Here is an 18,143-nt window from a genome sequence, read left to right on the forward strand (position 1 = left end):
CAAAAAAGTGGCTCTACATGCCTAAAATATAGATACATAAATTAGTAAATAGTATGTTATATATCAGTCTAAAGAAAGGTTTGAAAGTATGAATGGTAAAACACTGAGAAGATATGAGAATGACTGTACAAAAATGATCAAAGAAAGGTACAGAGAATACAGATATAGAGTGAAGTCTATTCAGCAACACTAAATATTTTAGAAAAAAGACTGTTGAAAGCAGGAATTTTATGTTCTCTATGATGGAGAGATAAAAAAAGTGAAAACAAAAAGATGATTTTCTGGTAATATAAGGAATACTTGCAAATTCAAGTAACACTTGGGATGAGTTAATGAAATCATACAGAATTGAAGTAATGAAAAAAGTGGGGTTAAGCATTTGAAATGGTTTTTGGATATAATACAAATATTCAATAGTGTCATACGAACCAATGAAGATTGTTAAAACTTGTGTTCCTGGAGATTAGAAAGACAGCAATACATGAAATTTTTAATTTATCAGAGGAGGATATTTGTATAAAACTATTAGACAGTCAATAAAAGGTCAAGTGTGTTATACATGTACATTATTTTATTCCAAGAGTAGCATATTGAGCAAAAAAGTAAGGAGGTTATAGGGCTGGAAAAGACTACAAACTGTAGAGATTTCTCAGAGCAGTACAAAGGAAAATTTGATCTGAAAAAATACAGATATAAGAAATAATCTAAAACTGACTGTGTACAGGATGAATTACCAAGAGAGATTATTATGAGAACAACTGTGAAGTGAGCATTGAAACTTATCCTACTCCATGTATGTGTTAGGACTAACACAAACTATAACTAGAATACATCTTACCATTGTCAGTGCAGGAGTGAACCACAACCAACAGTAACGTAACCAAGAATTTAGTTTATAACCTATCATCTCTGCAATATTTGCATAAAATTTATCTACTCCATAAAAATGTGCTATGACAATGGATTCAAAAAAGCAGAACCACAGCAGTACCATACCACTTGCAGCATAATAATCAAATACTTGGAAGACATACATTCCACCCTGAAACAATGCAATTTATTTCTGTTACTTATAATGCTAAATATAATTTAGTAATTATAAATACTACTAAAGAGGTTTCCCTTAACACACTCTATTCAGCTGATAAAAAAATGCCAAAAAAAATATTTTCTTTAATTGTAGACCAATGGTGTTGCACATGACAGACTTTATCAAAAGAAGCTAGTCTAGGAGGACTTACTGTAATATATTCACTGGGTTATCAGATAGGAGAGACTGCACGACGAACATAATCGCAGTAATAGATGTTAAACATATCACGGAGGATAAACTTATTGATAACCTTTGTGACGAGGAATTTATGGAACTGAGACCGCGGAATATATTCGAAAAATATTAGAATGCGAGGAGAGAAGGCCGTTCAGAAACGGAGGGGGGACTGGGCAAACCACGACTCGGTAATGCAGATAAATATGAATCATACTGCGTTGGCCCACGATTTGCTGACCGAGTACTCCTCGGAGATGGGTGCAGAGGCTGTACTTGTCTCCGAGCCGTACGTTACCCGTTCCTGACCGGAATGGGTGCTGCCGGGGATGGAGACTCTGCCATCTGGCTATGTTAGCGTACACCTGCCCGAGATATACATTTGGGTATATCTCGTATATTTGTTTAGGCGAAGATCGGAGGTATTTGTATATGCTCATGTTATATATCGCCCAACATAGCGGTAGAGAAATTTGAGGAAATATTGGACTCCATTGCGGATGATCTACCGCTGCGGCGGTTTTAATTTGTGGTCCATGGATTGGGAATCCATTAGAACGGACATACGTGGGAGTCTACTTATGGTGGCGGCAGAAGTAATGGGACCTTGTTTGTTTGAATGAGGATGGCGCCTTTACATTCAGAAGGGGCGCAACCGGGTTTATAGTAGACATAACATTTGTCAGTTCGGAACTGGCCTCACGGATTTGCGACTGGCGAGTGTGGGAGTGACCATCAGCCGGTTATCACTACGTTAATAGAGAAAGGATATAGCGGCAAAGGACCGTCCAGATTTATGGGTTGGAGCACCAGGAACCTCGACCCTGGTCAAGGTCCTTGGTACCGCTACTTTCCAGATACCCGGAAACTGGTGCCGCTGCTTTCCAGGTTCCTGGTTCCTGCTTTCCAAGTTGCTTAAATCCAGTGCCGCTGCTTTCGCAGCGACACTGAACTTAGGTGGAGTCTGCGAATCTATTACTGCAAAGGATAAGGTACACCGCCTGGTGAGCTCTCTTGTGGTGGCGTGTGGAAGTCTCCATCGGAGATATACAGAGTCATTCACGGGAACCGGATGTTTTTGAAGTGGGTTGTACTCGGGCGTTCGTGGTGGGAGGGGCACGTGGCTGGTGTCTGACGTTTGCTTTGTTCATAGCATTTACATTTTAGTCGTTGAGATGGAGCCGTGGACGCTAGACCAACGCCTGTACGCGTATGACAGTTTTGTGCGAAATGACGAATCCGTAACTGCTGTTCAGCGAGATTTCCGCAGTCAGTTAACATCCACCGTAATGCAAGTGTCCCTTCTCGTAACACAATATTGCGATGGGTAAACAACCTTCGAACAAGTGGTTCAATATTGAAGAAAAAACCACCGGGTCCCCGACGAACTGCTAGCACTCCGGAGAACATCGAATGAGTAAGGGAAGCCGTTGTCAGAAGCCCACGCCGCTCTATTTAGAGGCATTCAGCAGCGCTTCAAATGAGCACAAGTACGGTAAGACGAATTCTGCATACAGACCTGCATTTCCATCCTTACAAGATAGCCGTCGTGCAGCAGTTAAACGAGCAAGATTTCACGCAGCGATTACAATTTTGTCGACAAATGTTTACCATTTTTGAAGAAAATGAAAATTTATTATTGTTAATGAGTGACAAAGCCCATTTTCATCTGAATGGCTTCGTCAACAAACAGAATTGCCGGTATTGGGCAGAAAGAAACCCACATCAGCTTCACGAGAGACCACTTCATAGCCCAAAGGTGACTGTCTGGTGTGCAATAGGAAAGGTCGGTGTTATTGGACCATATTTTTTTGAAGAAAATGACGCTGCCGTAACTGTAACAGCTGATCGTTACATTGCGATGTTGAATACGTTTTTCATCCCTGAGTTACGAAACCGGGAAATCGATTTTCAAAATGTGTTATTCCAGCAGGATGGAGCTACAGCGCACGCAACGATGGCTGTTCTCCGTAACTTGTTGCCGGAACGAATCGTTTCCAGATTCGGCGACATTCCTTGGCCCCCTCGGTCGCCCGACTTGAGTAGTTGTGATTTTTTTCTGTGGGGGTTTCTGAAATCGCATGTGTACGGCAATAAACCGCGTACATTGGAGAACCTAAAGATCGCAATTCGTCATCACGTCACCCAGATTGATGTAGACATGCTGCAAAGAATTGAGGCCAGTTACCGTGAAAGGCTACAACAATGTATTGCCCAAAATGGACATCACTTGCCGGACATAATTTTTCGTTCATGAGTAAGTAACAAATGCTTTGATTTAACAAGTGTTTCAGTACCAATAAAACTTTTTTAAAGTAAATATTCAATTTTTTATGATTATTTTAAAAACATTCGGTTCCCGTGAATGACCCTGTACTAGAAAGGGGTAACCTCCCACATATTGATTGACAAGTGAGATGGCACAAAAGAGAAGAGAGTGCCATAACGCAGATGACGAGGGCTCACTTCCCTCCCCTGAGGTACGGCCCGATATAAGGAAGCCAAGAAAGACTTAGTTAAATACATTCGGTAGGCAAAGAGAATTGCTTGGAAGAAGCTAACTACACAAATTGAATCAGACCCGGGGGGAAGGCCGTACAATGTCCTGGCAAGAAGAATACTGAGACCCAGAATTTCCGTTACACAGGACACTCGGGAAGTCCGGGTATAATAGACGGACTCTTCTCTTGCGGACAAGGTTTAGCCGCGGATGAAAGGGGTGATGGTAAGCCTCCGCTCCCTTCACATAAGGTGAATTAATGGATGCAGCAATGCGCATGCCTACAAAGAAGGCGCTGGGCCCAGACGTTTTACCAAATATGGTGATAAAGGTGGCGGTTCGGGTGAAGCCAGAGATCTTCCTTGATGTCTACGGAGAGGGTCTTTCCGGAGAGTTGGAGATGCCAGCAGCTGGTACTTGCACTTAAACCGGGGAGTGGTCCGACGCTTCCCTCCTCATACCGGCCGTTGGCTGTGGTAAATGCACTTGCTAAGGTGCTGGAGCGTATGCTCCAGCACCTGATAACTGAGTATAACTGAGTCTGTGGAAGAGGCGGGCGGGCTCTCTCCAAGTCAGTATGGCTTCCGAAAGGGAATATCCGCCCTGGACGCTGTAGCTGCTGTTTGTAACGCGACGAGAAGGGCAACGAGGCGTAAACGGCGGGGAATTTGTGTCCTTGTTACCTTAGGCGTAAGGAACGCATTCAATTGCGTTTCTCATGTCACCATAATGAGGTTTCTAGAAGAGCATCGGGTTCCTTCGTATCTGTACAATATGGTACAATCGTATCTAACGATACGCAGGCTGGTGTGCTAACTGCAAGACGGACAAGTTGAGAGAATCCTACATAAAGGACTGCCAAAAGGGTCGGTATTTGGACCGATCCTTTGGAATTTGGCGTTCAATGAGGTTTTTCGAGTTACCCTCTCGCCGGATGTTATGTTGGTAAGCTATGCTGATGATATCGCTTTAGTGGTGGAGGCGATCATTAGACGGGAAGACATTGACAAGATACGAGACTCCTACCAAGTGATTAAAGATTGGATGGCTGGGGCTGGGCTTGCCCCAGAGAAGACAGAGGGGGTGGCGATATCCTCTGAATAGGAGACTGGTGTTGAAGTTCACACTTGAAAACAGAAGGATCATCTCAAGACCGGCGATAAAATACCTTGGGTCTTTAGGTGGATGCAAGGTTGAGGTTTGGAGACCAGGACATAGAGGCTGCAAGTAAGGCGGAGAGGACTATGAGGCTGATAGCTGGTCTCCTTCCTAATTGCAGAGGAGGTTGCTGGTCGGGACGGCATACTCTAGGATGCTCTATGGGGCCGAGATATGAGCCAGTGTGATTAGATATTCCAAATACTTAGGCAGATTAGCGGCATTGCATAGAAGAAGCAGTTTAAGGATAATATCTGCATATCGCACAGTCTCCAAGGAAGCAGCTGAAGCCCTGGCGGGGCTTATGCCTATAGATTTGATAACCATGCAAAAAAAAAGACTATGAGAACAGGGACTTTTGCTCTCTGTGAATAAAAGGCAATTAACAGCTGAGATTACAGAGGAGTTGGAAATCTGGCAAGAGTGTTGGGACAGAGGAACGAAGGGACGATGGACATACCGCTTACTCAGAGACATCAGGAACTGGTGTAGGAGAATCCATGGCTCATTGGGATATGGTTTAACGCAGTTCCTGACGGGCTGTAGAGGCTACAGATCATATTTGTTCAGATTCTGTCAAGATTTTTTGGATCTATATCCTGAATGGGCAGAGGAGGAAACCCTCTCCCATGTGTACTTTTGCTGCCCACTCTTTGGGAGACAATGTGAAGAAATGCTGGTGACCCTTGTTGTCGAGGCCATCTTTCAGACAGAAGAAACACAGAGTGTGTTGATGAGAAGACCCAATGAGTGGAAGACAGTGGAGTTGTATGTAAAGAAGGTAAATGAGAAGTTATACTCATGGGAGGAGTCCCGACGGGGAACGAGGCGCCGGAGATACCAGGAAGGTCAGGGTCGCGGCTGAGCACCTACGGGGTCTACTGAGCATCTGGGGGTCGCTTTGGTGCGATTAGGCTACAGGCAGTCCCCCGAAGGCTGATGCTATGCTCCTGCGTCTTCGGAGCAACGATAGTGGCTGTAAATAGTAAATGTTATTTTGTGTACATTGCTGTGTGTGAGTTTGTATGAGGAGTATAGGTGTGATTTTTGTTTGCGATTGCTGCAGGTGTTTCCTCTGCTTTTGTTCTATGTTTTCTTCTGATAGAGGTGTGTTTGTGTGATGTGCATGTGAGGTGTCTTTGGTTGTTGCTAGTTTCTTTGGTTGTGTTGTTGATTGTATGGGTTTTCATATATGTTAGTGGTGTCTGATTGTGTGTGTGGCATTATAGCCCCCCTCCTGAAGTAATGCCACATTAGCGGTTTCCAGGAAGGATGGTTAGCCAGGGATGGAGGTTTAGTCGGTAGTGCGCAAGCACACATATGCTCTTAATACCATCTTGTGGAACTGTTAACGAGTCTGACACTGCTTAGGCTCCCGTAAGTGAGATTCCTCCACCTCTTTAAAAAAAAAAGAGAAAATGAAAATAAACAGATCAAAATTAATAATATTAGATGATCTAACAGGAAATAGAAATTAAGAAAAATGTAAAAAGGATAAAGATTGGAATTGATAGATGTGAGTAACATTTAATGTCAGACATTTTAATTACATCAAGCATCATGTGATAAGAATACTTTAATAAACAGCAAGATTTTACTCTTGAATGGCCAATTAAAAGATCTTTAATAAGTGTGATTTGGCTTTTATTTTACATCACATTAAATCTGCTTATTTTTTATTATTTTGTAGTAGTTTAAAAGAATAGTCCATCTACTTACATTTGTTACCATTGTTAGACCGATGCAATAGCTTATTATGCTGGTAATTAAAATAAACATCTCTTTTCTTCGTGGATTTCTCAGGGTACTTGGGAATAAATCCACGATAGCTGTAACAAATCCTTCTACACCAACAAACTGTGAATCCAAACCCATCAATATAATCATGAAAAAAAATAGAACTGACCAAACTGGTGCCCATTTCATCTGTGTTATGGCTTTCGGATAAGCTAGGAAAACAAGCCCAGGACCTGATTCAGCTACATCAGCTATTGGAACACCTTGTTCTTTTGCCATAAAGCCAAGTACACTGAATACAGCTAATCCTGAGTATAGACTGGTACAACTGTTTGCAACCGATATGAATATACAGTCTTTAATGAAGTTATTATTGTATTCATTGTATGATCCTAAAGCTGTCATGCATCCTAGTGCAATAGCATATGAGAAGAATATCTGTGTTCCTGCATCTATCCATACCTGTAACAGGATTTGCATAAAATATTCATTAATATTAATTTTACTACAATAAGCTGGCACTGTATAATGTGGTTACACTGAAACCACACATTAAATATGACAAATATTTTTCATCAGTAAAGTTAACCATAACAATATTAACAATAAATGCATGATATACAAGGGTCATTCAATAAGTAAACAGACAAATGTACATGTAGGGGGAACTAATTTGCCTAGTAAAGATCATTGCATGAAGATCAACAAGATTAGTGCAAGCCTGTTCTATGCAGTGAGTAGAATGTGTACAATCCACATACATTTTGTTTATTTTCAATATGTGTCTAGAGACGGTCCATTGTCGGATTGCATCTTAGAGGAGCAGCATGCAGTTATTTGTTTTTTTGTTATCTGAAGGCATAAAACCTGCCGAATGAATGCTGCTCAATGTGGTGTGACATGAAGAAGGCAAGTTTTGATGTACGGGCAGACAAATTTTAAAATGTTATTGATGAAGCTTGTACCAGACAGCCTGTAGAGGTGTCAACAGAAATTTAGAAAAAATGATATTTTATTTCATAGAGTTCCTGTGGCAGAAATAGCGCAAAAATAAAGTACTAGTATAAGAACAGTGCACAAGGTTATCCAAAATGACTTGCAATTTGTTAAGAAATCTGCCCATCGGATACTGAAAAGGCTGACAGAAGCACATAAATTATCAAAATAACAGATCTGGACACAACTGAAATTTTGATTTGATTGTGAAGGTAAGGCATTTCTTGGTCAATTAGTAACCTGTGATAAGACCTTCCACCCCATCACAACCAGAATCAAAACGACAGAGTAAAGAGTAGACACACACCTGATCTCCAATGACAAAAAGACTCATAAAACCAGCCTTCTGCTTCTAAAATGATGCTTACCATCTTTTGGAACATGAAAGGTCCTATTATTCAGAAGGTCGACAGTGCCAATTATCGGAGTTGTTGGAAAAAGATTTCATACCAGCTATTCACATTAAACAACATGGACTCACTCCAACAAACAATCACTCCTTTTCTCATTGAAAAGGAGTTATTTTTCAGCATGACAATCCTTGTCCTCATGTCACCAAATAAACACGATATGATAACCAAATTAAGATGGAAGTCTTACTGCATCCATCATACACTCCTAATTTGATGCCATTGGACTACCACTTTTTTGGTTTGTTAAAATTTGTTTTATGTGGAAGTAGAAGACAATTTCAAGATAATCAAGGATTAAAAACAGCCATGCTCACTTGATTCTGAAGTCAACCCAAAGATGAAATGGAATACGATTGGGATGCTGATGGAATACGAAAGCTAGTAGAAAGATGGGATAAATGCATAGTAAAAGAGGAGATTATGTTGAAAGATAACGTTCTGTGCATACTTATTAATAAATCTATAAATGTTTGTGTTTTAATTACACTGGTTAACAATGATTTTGTTACACGGTCAATATTTGCTGAATCTTTCTGGATGCTGATTCTGAATATGAAGTCAGAATTTCCCCATTGCCCTCAGAAATTCTTCCTAATTCCCCTTCCTATTTTCCAGCAAGTATATGTGCATGAATAATGCAACTGTAATATTTACTTTATTTATTGCAGCCGTTAAAGTGCTAAATAAGCTAAAATTTATTTTAGTTGATAAATAGCCATGAAAAATATTGTTACTGTCATTATCACAGTAATTAAAATGATTACAAATGATACATGTCACATTTTTTTCTAAATGTAACTATGTCACCCACTATTAGTCATACAGTATTAGTCACACATTACGTAGTGTAAATGAATTTTGTTTTGGTGAATCAGTACTGGATGTAATACTGTAAACAATAAACATATCATGTTGAGTAAGAAAAATCTCAACTACATCAGCCAAGTCCGAGCTCTTGTGAGTGTAACTGGTACAGCTACTTTTCCTACCAATTTTTTATTTTATTTTTCCATTAAAGTCAGTGTATATAAGACAATTAATGTGTGTATAAAGTGTTTCAAGTTTTGTAATACTTGTACATGTTTGTGAGTGTATTGCAACGAACTTTTTAATAAAAATCTCATGCAATTGCATTAACCATCCAGACAATTTTTGGCACATTTATGGTGAGTTAACATTAAATCAGAGGAGAAATATAGCTCCACTAATAAAAACATGACAAGATGATCAGGATAGGTCCTGGGTTCCTCATACTTGCTGCAATTCATGTGTAACGCTGTTAAATGGTTGGTTGAATGGATCGCATCACATGACATTTGCAATTCCAATGGTTGGAAGAGTACCAAAAGATCACTTTACAGACTATTATTTTTGAATAACAAAAATATCAGGGATAACAGCTAAGACTAAACATATTGTTAAATATCCTGATATTCCCTTCCCTCTGTTATAAGACTAGTGCCTCACGGTCCATAGTTTCCAATTTCAGTACCACCAAAAACATTGGAATTAGATGAAGTTGTTGATTTTGTTTTTCTTCCAGTAAAAGGACTAGTTTACGATAATGATGTAAAATTTTTGCTAGAAGCTTTGGGACATATGCACCATCCTGATGAATGATGTCTTTTTGTATAGACTCCTCAAAGCGTAGTTTGAAAGTAGTCTTTCTTCATGTTGGGTATAATATCCCATCAAACCCTTTAGCTCATGCAGCTCATCATGGAGGAGTCAAAAAAATATGAAACTTGTGTTAGATATGATTCAGTATGAGAAATATTTGTGATGATCTGAAAGTGATAGCACTGTCACTTGGTTTACTACTTATACTAAATTTTGTTGCTTCTTGTGTGAGTGCGACATCAGAAATAAGAAGAACCATCATGTTAAAAAAATGGTTTAAAAGACAAACATTGACTGTAGGAGAGAAGAATATTGTGTGTCCAGTGCCAGTAAAACCTGAAAAAGTTTACTTCTGCCACTACACATTAAGCTATGTTTAATGAAAGACTTTGTTAAAGCAATGGACTATGATGAGACTGGATTTCACTTTCTAAAAAACAAGTTTCCTAATATAAGTGATGCTAAGATGAAGGAGGTATATTTGTTGGACTGAACATAAGAAAACTAATGAATGATGTTGAATTTGAATGACTGAGGTTCCTGTGTGGAAATCCTTTAAAAAGGTTAACAACTTCCTTGGAAATCATAAGACAAATAACTACAAAGAACTTATAACTGAGTTTTTAAAACTACAAAGCATTGGATGTAATATGTCACTAAAGAACCACTTCTTAGATTTTAATTTGGATTTATCTCTACCAATCTTGGAGCTGTGATTGAAAGAGATGGAAAATGCTTTCACTAGGAAATATCTACCATGGGAACATGCCACTAGAGAAAATGGAAGTCAAGAATGCTGGCTGACTGTCTGCTGTAGGAATCTCAAGACAAATGTACCTACAGCAAAGTACCCCAGAAAATCAAAAAGAAGCAGATTTTAGGTATGTAGAAATTGCATATATAGTATTGTTATACTACTGTCACAATATCTTTTTCTTACAATAGTAAAAAGAAACCACTTACGCATTTGAAATCAGCATCAAAAATACTATAAGAATCAGCTATTAACATTCTTGTAACAAACAAAAAACATTTTGTTGTCCAGTGTTATGGAATGACCCTCGAACTTTGAGTAAGTAATTAATTTAAAAAAATAAACTTCTTTTCACTGCAGTTATTTCATCAGAAACAACTTTTGACTTGAACATTCTTGATCAAGCCTTATGAAAATATATAACTTATAAGTAATGAAATAAAGAATAAATAGACTTTGATTTCAAGTAAAGTTGAACTAAATCTTTTTTTTTTTTTTTGTCTTCAGTCATTTGACTGGTTTGATGCAGCTCTCCAAGATTCCCTATCTAGTGCTAGTCGTTTCATTTCAGTATACCCTCTACATCCTACATCCCTAACAATTTGTTTTACATACTCCAAGCGTGGCCTGCCTACACAATTTTCTACCTTCTACCTGTCCTTCCAATATTAAAGCGACTATTCCAGGATGCCTTAGTATGTGGCCTATAAGTCTGTCTCTTCTTTTAACTATATTTTTCCAAATGCTTCTTTCTTCATCTATTTGCCGCAATACCTCTTCATTTGTCACTTTATCCACCCATCTGATTTTTAACATTCTCCTATAGCACCACATTTCAAAAGCTTCTAATCTTTTCTTCTCAGATACTCCGATTGTCCAAGTTTCACTTCCATATAAAGCGACACTCCAAACATACACTTTCAAAAATCTTTTCCTGACATTTAAATTCATTTTTGATGTAAACAAATTATATTTCTTACTGAAGGCTCGTTTAGCTTGTGCTATTCGGCATTTTATATCGCTCCTGCTTCGTCCATCTTTAGTAATTTTACTTCCCAAATAACAAAATTCTTCTACCTCCATAATCTTTTCTCCTCCTATTTTCACATTCAGTGGTCCATCTTTGTTATTTCTACTACATTTCATTACTTTTGTTTTGTTCTTGTTTATTTTCATGCAATAGTTCTTGCGTAGGACTTCATCTATGCCGTTCATTGTTTCTTCTAAATCCTTTTTACTCTCGGCTAGAATTACTATATCATCAGCAAATCGTAGCATCTTTATCTTTTCACCTTGTACTGTTACTCCGAATCTAAATTGTTCTTTAACATCATTAACTGCTAGTTCCATGTAAAGATTAAAAAGTAACGGAGATAGGGAACATCCTTGTCGGACTCCCTTTCTTATTAGGGCTTCTTTCTTATGTTCTTCAATTGTTATTGTTGCTGTTTGGTTCCTGTACATGTTAGCAATTGTTCTTCTATCTCTGTATTTGAACCCTAATTTTTTTAAAATGCTGAACATTTTATTCCAATCTATGTTATCGAAAGCCTTTTCTAGATCTATAAACGCCAAGTATGTTGGTTTGTTTTTCTTTAATCTTTCTTCTACTATTAATCTGAGGCCTAAAATTGCTTCCCTTGTCCCTATACTTTTCCTGAAACCAAATTGGTCTTCTCCTAACACTTCTTCCACTCTCCTCTCAATTCTTCTGTATAAAATTCTAGTTAAGATTTTTGATGCATGACTAGTTAAACTAATTGTTCTATATTCTTCACATTTTTCTGCCCCTGCTTTCTTTGGTATCATAACTATAACACTTTTTTTGAAGTCTGACGGAAATTCCCCTTTTTCATAAATATTACACACCAGTTTGTATAATCTATCAATCGCTTCCTCACCTGCACTGCGCAGTAATTCTACAGGTATTCCGTCTATTCCAGGAGCCTTTCTGCCATTTAAATCTTTTAATGCTCTCTTAAATTCAGATCTCAGTATTGTTTCTCCCATTTCATCCTCCTCAACTTCCTCTTCTTCCTCTATAACACCATTTTCTAATTCATTTCCACCGTATAACTCTTCAATATATTCCACCCATCTATCGACTTTACCTTTCGTATTATATATTGGTGTACCATCTTTGTTTAACACATTATTAGATTTTAATTTATGTACCCCAAAATTCTCCTTAACTTTCCTGTATGCTCCGTCTATTTTACCAATGTTCATTTCTCTTTCCACTTCTGAACACTTTTCTTTAATCCACTCTTCTTTCGCCAGTTTGCACTTCCTATTTATAGCATTTCTTAATTGCCGATAGTTCCTTTTACTTTCTTCATCATTAGCATTCTTATATTTTCTACGTTCATCCATCAGCTGCAATATATCGTCTGAAACCCAAGGTTTTCTACCAGTTCTCTTTATTCCGCCTAAGTTTGCTTCTGCTGATTTAAGAATTTCCTTTTTAACATTCTCCCATTCTTCTTCTACATTTTCTACCTTATCTTTTTTACTCAGACCTCTTGCGATGTCCTCCTCAAAAATCTTCTTTACCTCCTCTTCCTCAAGCTTCTCTAAATTCCACCGATTCATCTGACAACTTTTCTTCAGGTTTTTAAACCCCAATCTACATTTCATTATCACCAAATTATGGTCGCTATCAATGTCTGCTCCAGGGTAAGTTTTGCAGTCAACGAGTTGATTTTTAAATCTTTGCTTAACCATGATATAATCTATCTGATACCTTGCAGTATCGCCTGGCTTTTTCCAAGTGTATATTCTTCTATTATGATTTTTAAATTGGGTGTTGGCAATTACTAAATTATACTTCGTGCAAAACTCTATAAGTCGGTCCCCTCTTTCATTCCTTTTGCCCAGCCCGTATTCACCCACTATATTTCCTTCCTTGCCTTTTCCAATGCTTGCATTCCAATCTCCAACTATTATTAAATTTTCATCTCCTTTTACGTGTTTAATTGCTTCATCAATCTCTTCGTATACACACTCTACCTCATCATCATCATGGGCGCTTGTAGGCATATAAACGTTAACAATCGTTGTCGGTTTAGGTTTTGATTTTATCCTTATTACAATGATTCTATCGCTATGCGTTTTGAACTAAATCTAATATCATTGAAATAATTGTTTGGTCTGATTTAAATCTCAAGCAAAACACTTTAATATGAATGAAAACAAATTTTCTTTTTGATGGGTAATAGATCACACAGAAAAAAATTGATTGAATTAACTGATTTTATTATAATAATTAACTTCATACACACCTGTGCTTCTCCAAGTTTTGAAAAGTCTGGTTTTAAATAAAATTTTATTCCTTCTGATGCACCATCTAGTGTTACACCTCTAACTAGTAGTACAGTCAACATAAAATATGGGAAAATAGCTGAAAATTAAGTGTACATATTAGTTTAAATCAGTAATAAATAAAAATTATTTCATTTGTAACTTACATAAATAATGATGTACCTAGAATGTATGTAATTTTTATGCAACAATGTTTTGAATTATAAAAATTCAAAGTTGATTATGTAATCAGTGATGTACATGATATTTTAATTTTTATTTCCTTTGATTTTTAAGAAATAAGAAAGAAAGCAATCCTGAAGAGCTCTTAACAGCTGATCAGCTGGAAATGGTCATCTGTCAAATTATAATTATTAACAAAATTCCTTTAAAACTAATAGCTTATCAGTTTCTGTATTTTCATCTGATTTTATGACAAACTAGTAACATTTTCATGGACTTAGTTATGTGCAATAGCATATTCTACTCAGTGAAGAAGGCAAAGTGAAAACCTCACTTTCCCTAGTAAAGCTGCCATAGAGTATCTTTTGTTCTTGAAAGTGGTTTTGTCATTTTTGGGAGTGATTTTATCTCAAGTCAGGTCATTTGAGCGGTTTGTGGAGCAGTTTGCGGGAGTGAGTAAGGTGGACGCCAGATTGTCTGTTATTCGACGATGGAGTGAGAGACGGAGGGCTACTGTTAAAACAAGCTGGACCAGAAGACTTATCTCTGACCTTGGGAAATGGCTTGCTGAGGAAAACGGTGAATTAAATTACCATCTGACACAGGTCATGTTTGGACATAGCAATTTCAAGGGGTTTCTGTATAGAATAGGCAGAAGGGAATTGCCAACGTGTATATACAAGCAAGACTCAATGGAGCATACCGTATTCCATTGCCAGAAATGACAAAACTCTCAGGTCAGGGCAGGAGTTGCTGACCTAACATCAGAAGAACTAGTAGATTATATGCTGGCTTCAGCGGCAAACTGGAGAGCCGTCGACGGTTGGCGAGGACGATTTTGAGAGAAAAAGATGACGAAGAACGTCGAAGGAGATTTTAGTTTAGGGCAGGGCGGACAGCCCCGGCTGGGAGTGCCGGTATGCTGAGGTGTGTCGGCTCCGATGATCAGCTGGGGACTCCTGGGTTCTGTAGGCTGGAGAATCAAAAGACCGAGTCCCAGCTGCTGGATGGGGCCCGGGAACGACATAATCGGGCCCGGTTCCTCCTCCCTACTAGTTAGAGGCAAGCGAGAAAATGTACAGGCCGAGTCCCGGTCCTTGGGAGAGATGCCAGGAACGACGTAGTCGGGCCTGGTTAACCCCTCCCTAACGGTTTGAGGCACGCGTTGATCAGAAAAAAGATCCAAGCGGCGAGCCAAACTGGAGGCACTTTTGAGTTTAAAGGACACTCCCCTGGGCTGAGCTTTACTTCACTGTATGTCCGGCGTAGGAGAACAGGAAAAAAATAAATAAAAAAAGGTTATTTATGATCAATCCACCGGGTTGGTGTAGTGGTGAACGCGTCTTCGCAAATCAGCTGATTTCGAAGTCGAGAGTTCCAACGTTCAAGTCCTAGTAAAGGCAGTTACTTTTATACGGATTTGAATGCTAGATCGTGGATACCGGTGTTCTTTGGTGGTTGGGTCTCAATTAACCACACATCCCAGAAATGGTCGACCTGAGACTGTACATATATTTCATCCTCTGAAGTAATACCTGACGGTGATTCCCAGAGGCTAAACAGAAGAAAAAAAGTGGTCATTTATGATCATTTTATTACATCTAAAAAACACATGTACAATTTTATGAAGTTAAATATTAATTTTCTTTTTTTGGTTCAAATAGGCCTCTTTGGACCACAAAGTTCAATTAATTCATTTTTGAAAGTTTTTTGTTCTTCCACATTTCGATCATAATCTTCCTGTGTTTCTCTTTCCTTTCTTCAGTCCAAATTGTTCCAGTCAGATACTTTGTTTTCTCCTGAAAACCTGCTATTCTTTTTAATTTGTTCCTCAGAGGTGATCGTTGTTTGATGTCGGCATCAGTTATTCCAAGTTTATGTATATCTTCACTGTTTCTTGAAACCAGGTATTGTTAGTCTTTTTGTTACAGAAGTGTGTGAAAATTTTGTTGGTGAGTGTTTGGGATCATTCTTTGTAGATGTCCATAGAATGCAATCTTCGTTTTATAACCTTTTCAATATATTTATACAAGTCTTTGTTATGTCATCTTTGGTACTGTTCATTTTCTTTGATTGGTCCCAATATTTTCCTCAGTATTTTTCTTTCTTCCACTTCCAGTTAACTTAGATCACCGTGTCTGTTAAGGATTAAACATTCTGCTGCGTAAAAGGCTTCAGATCGAATTACTGTCATATAATGTCTTAATTTTATATTGAAAGAAAGATTTTTTTTGTACAGATATTTGATGAGCTGGTAGGCTAGTCTCATTTTGTTGATTCTTAGACTTGCAGCTTCTTTCTCTGAAGCACATTGTTTTCAGTTACTTCACCCAACTATTTTCTTTATTTTTTTGTTCTTATTTTCTTAGGATAAATATTCTTATCTTTTTATATTAACACTTTTTTGATCAACATTTTTTATCATATGGTATATATATATTTTTCGTTTTTACTGAAAACATATATGTAATTTTAATTATCATTTTACCATAAATTTGTCATAGGAAGAATAAAGTACAGCCTAGACTTAGGCTTGATAACATGGCAACTTGCTTGCATGCTTTTTGTAAATATATACTTCAGTTATGTAATATTGTGGTGCGCTGTTGCGTATTTTTTGTACGTAAGACTAACGAAACATAATTGTGGATATTTTCACTCACTGTTGGTGCTGATACACTGATGCGGCGAAACATGAAGGAAATTCCAATGATAAATATATGGTAAGATGATAATTCAAATATGTGTTTTTAGTAAAAAATTAAAAAAATTATAACATATATATATATTTAATATTATATGAAATATAAACCACCAAAACCACAGTAATTAGATAAGTTACCATATTAATTTTCAATAACTAGTTTTCATGGTATTCCACAACTTCAGTTGGTATTAAATTCTGTATTACATTAAAATTATTCTTTTAATTGTTTGTCATTTTATTCGAAGATATGGTTTATATTTTAAAATGTTGAATATTATGAGCGTACATGTAAATTTTGCTGTCCAGTACTGGAATAATTTAATCTTTAAAAAAAAAGTTTATATAACATTCCATTACTGGACAGCAGAATTTGCATATTAGTTTATAATAAATTTCAAATTTTTTAAAACAGAAAACGATTTGGACAAATCTATATAAACAAAAATGTAACTGTTCGTTTCTTGAAAATCTTAAATCTTCGAAAGTTCTTCACCGATTGCTTTGAAATTTTGACACAACATTGCATTCGAATACGCGCGTGTTTTTATATACCTAAGATGTGACACCTATGACAGGTAGAAACATGCTTTTTTTTTAAAAACAGCAGTATCTGTTGGACGTAAAAGCAACACACGGTATACTAAATATTTTACGATTCCATTCAATGTTTCCGATATGGGAGTCCGCTATAGATTAAAAAACTACTGGACCGATTTATGCGCGGGGAAAAGGGTGAAAGGGAAAATTCGAAAAAGGTAAAAGGAAAGAAGGGGAAGATGGAAAAAAGAAAAGGGGAAAGGGGAATAGGAAGGAGAAAAGGGAATAAGGAAAAGATATATGTGGAAAAAAAGGGAAAGAGAGGGGGGATATGGGGAAATGGAAAGGGAATATGCGGAAAAGAGAAAGGAAATGTGGGTAAAAGGGGAAGGGAATGTGGTTAAAATGAAAATGAGAAAAAGGAAAAGGGGAAAGGAAAGAGGGAGAAAGGGTAAAAGGGAAATGTTAAATTTTGTGAAATTCCGTAATGTTCATTTTGTTAATGTTTTATCAAACTTTCAATTGTGTTCACTTATAAATCTAGCAATAGCGAAGCATTGCCGGGTCTGCTAGTTATAAAATAAAAATATTTAAGTGTAGTTATAGAATTCAATACCAACTGAAGATGTAGGATCCTGTAAAAATAGATTATTGGAGATTAATATGATAAATTTAACTTATTTAATTACGGTGTTTTGACGGTATATATTTCATATAATATATATATATATAATATATATATGTACACATACACACACACATGCGGAGCTGTTCAAAAAATAATGATAAAAACACTGTACAGAAAAGAATATTTATTCAGTCTTCCAAATCTACATGCTCTTTTTCAAAGTAAACTCCCTCAGTTCTAATACTCTTTAATCGCCGTTTCTGGTACTTTTTAAATTCGAACGCCAGACCATCTTTCTCGAGCTCCTTGCAGTGCGTCTCCACAGCTTTGATGACCCCGTGAT

General features: G+C 37.4%; 1 protein-coding gene across 2 annotated transcripts in view; it reads right to left on the bottom strand.

Annotated features, from left to right (window-relative positions):
* LOC142323105 (sodium- and chloride-dependent taurine transporter-like) overlaps positions 1–18,143 on the bottom strand; it is a 77,364-nt gene that overhangs the window by 6,912 nt on the left and 52,309 nt on the right. For both annotated transcript variants that reach the window (XM_075362295.1, XM_075362294.1), the window contains 3 exons: positions 13,727–13,845; positions 6,645–7,124; positions 839–1,042 (listed from right to left, as the gene is read on the bottom strand). In XM_075362295.1, coding sequence (XP_075218410.1) covers positions 839–1,042; positions 6,645–7,124; positions 13,727–13,845 — 803 coding nt within the window. The remainder of the gene's footprint in view (positions 1–838; positions 1,043–6,644; positions 7,125–13,726; positions 13,846–18,143) is intronic.

Source organism: Lycorma delicatula, chromosome 4 (assembly GCF_047948215.1).
Source record: "Lycorma delicatula isolate Av1 chromosome 4, ASM4794821v1, whole genome shotgun sequence".
Lineage (NCBI taxonomy): Eukaryota > Metazoa > Arthropoda > Insecta > Hemiptera > Fulgoridae > Lycorma > Lycorma delicatula.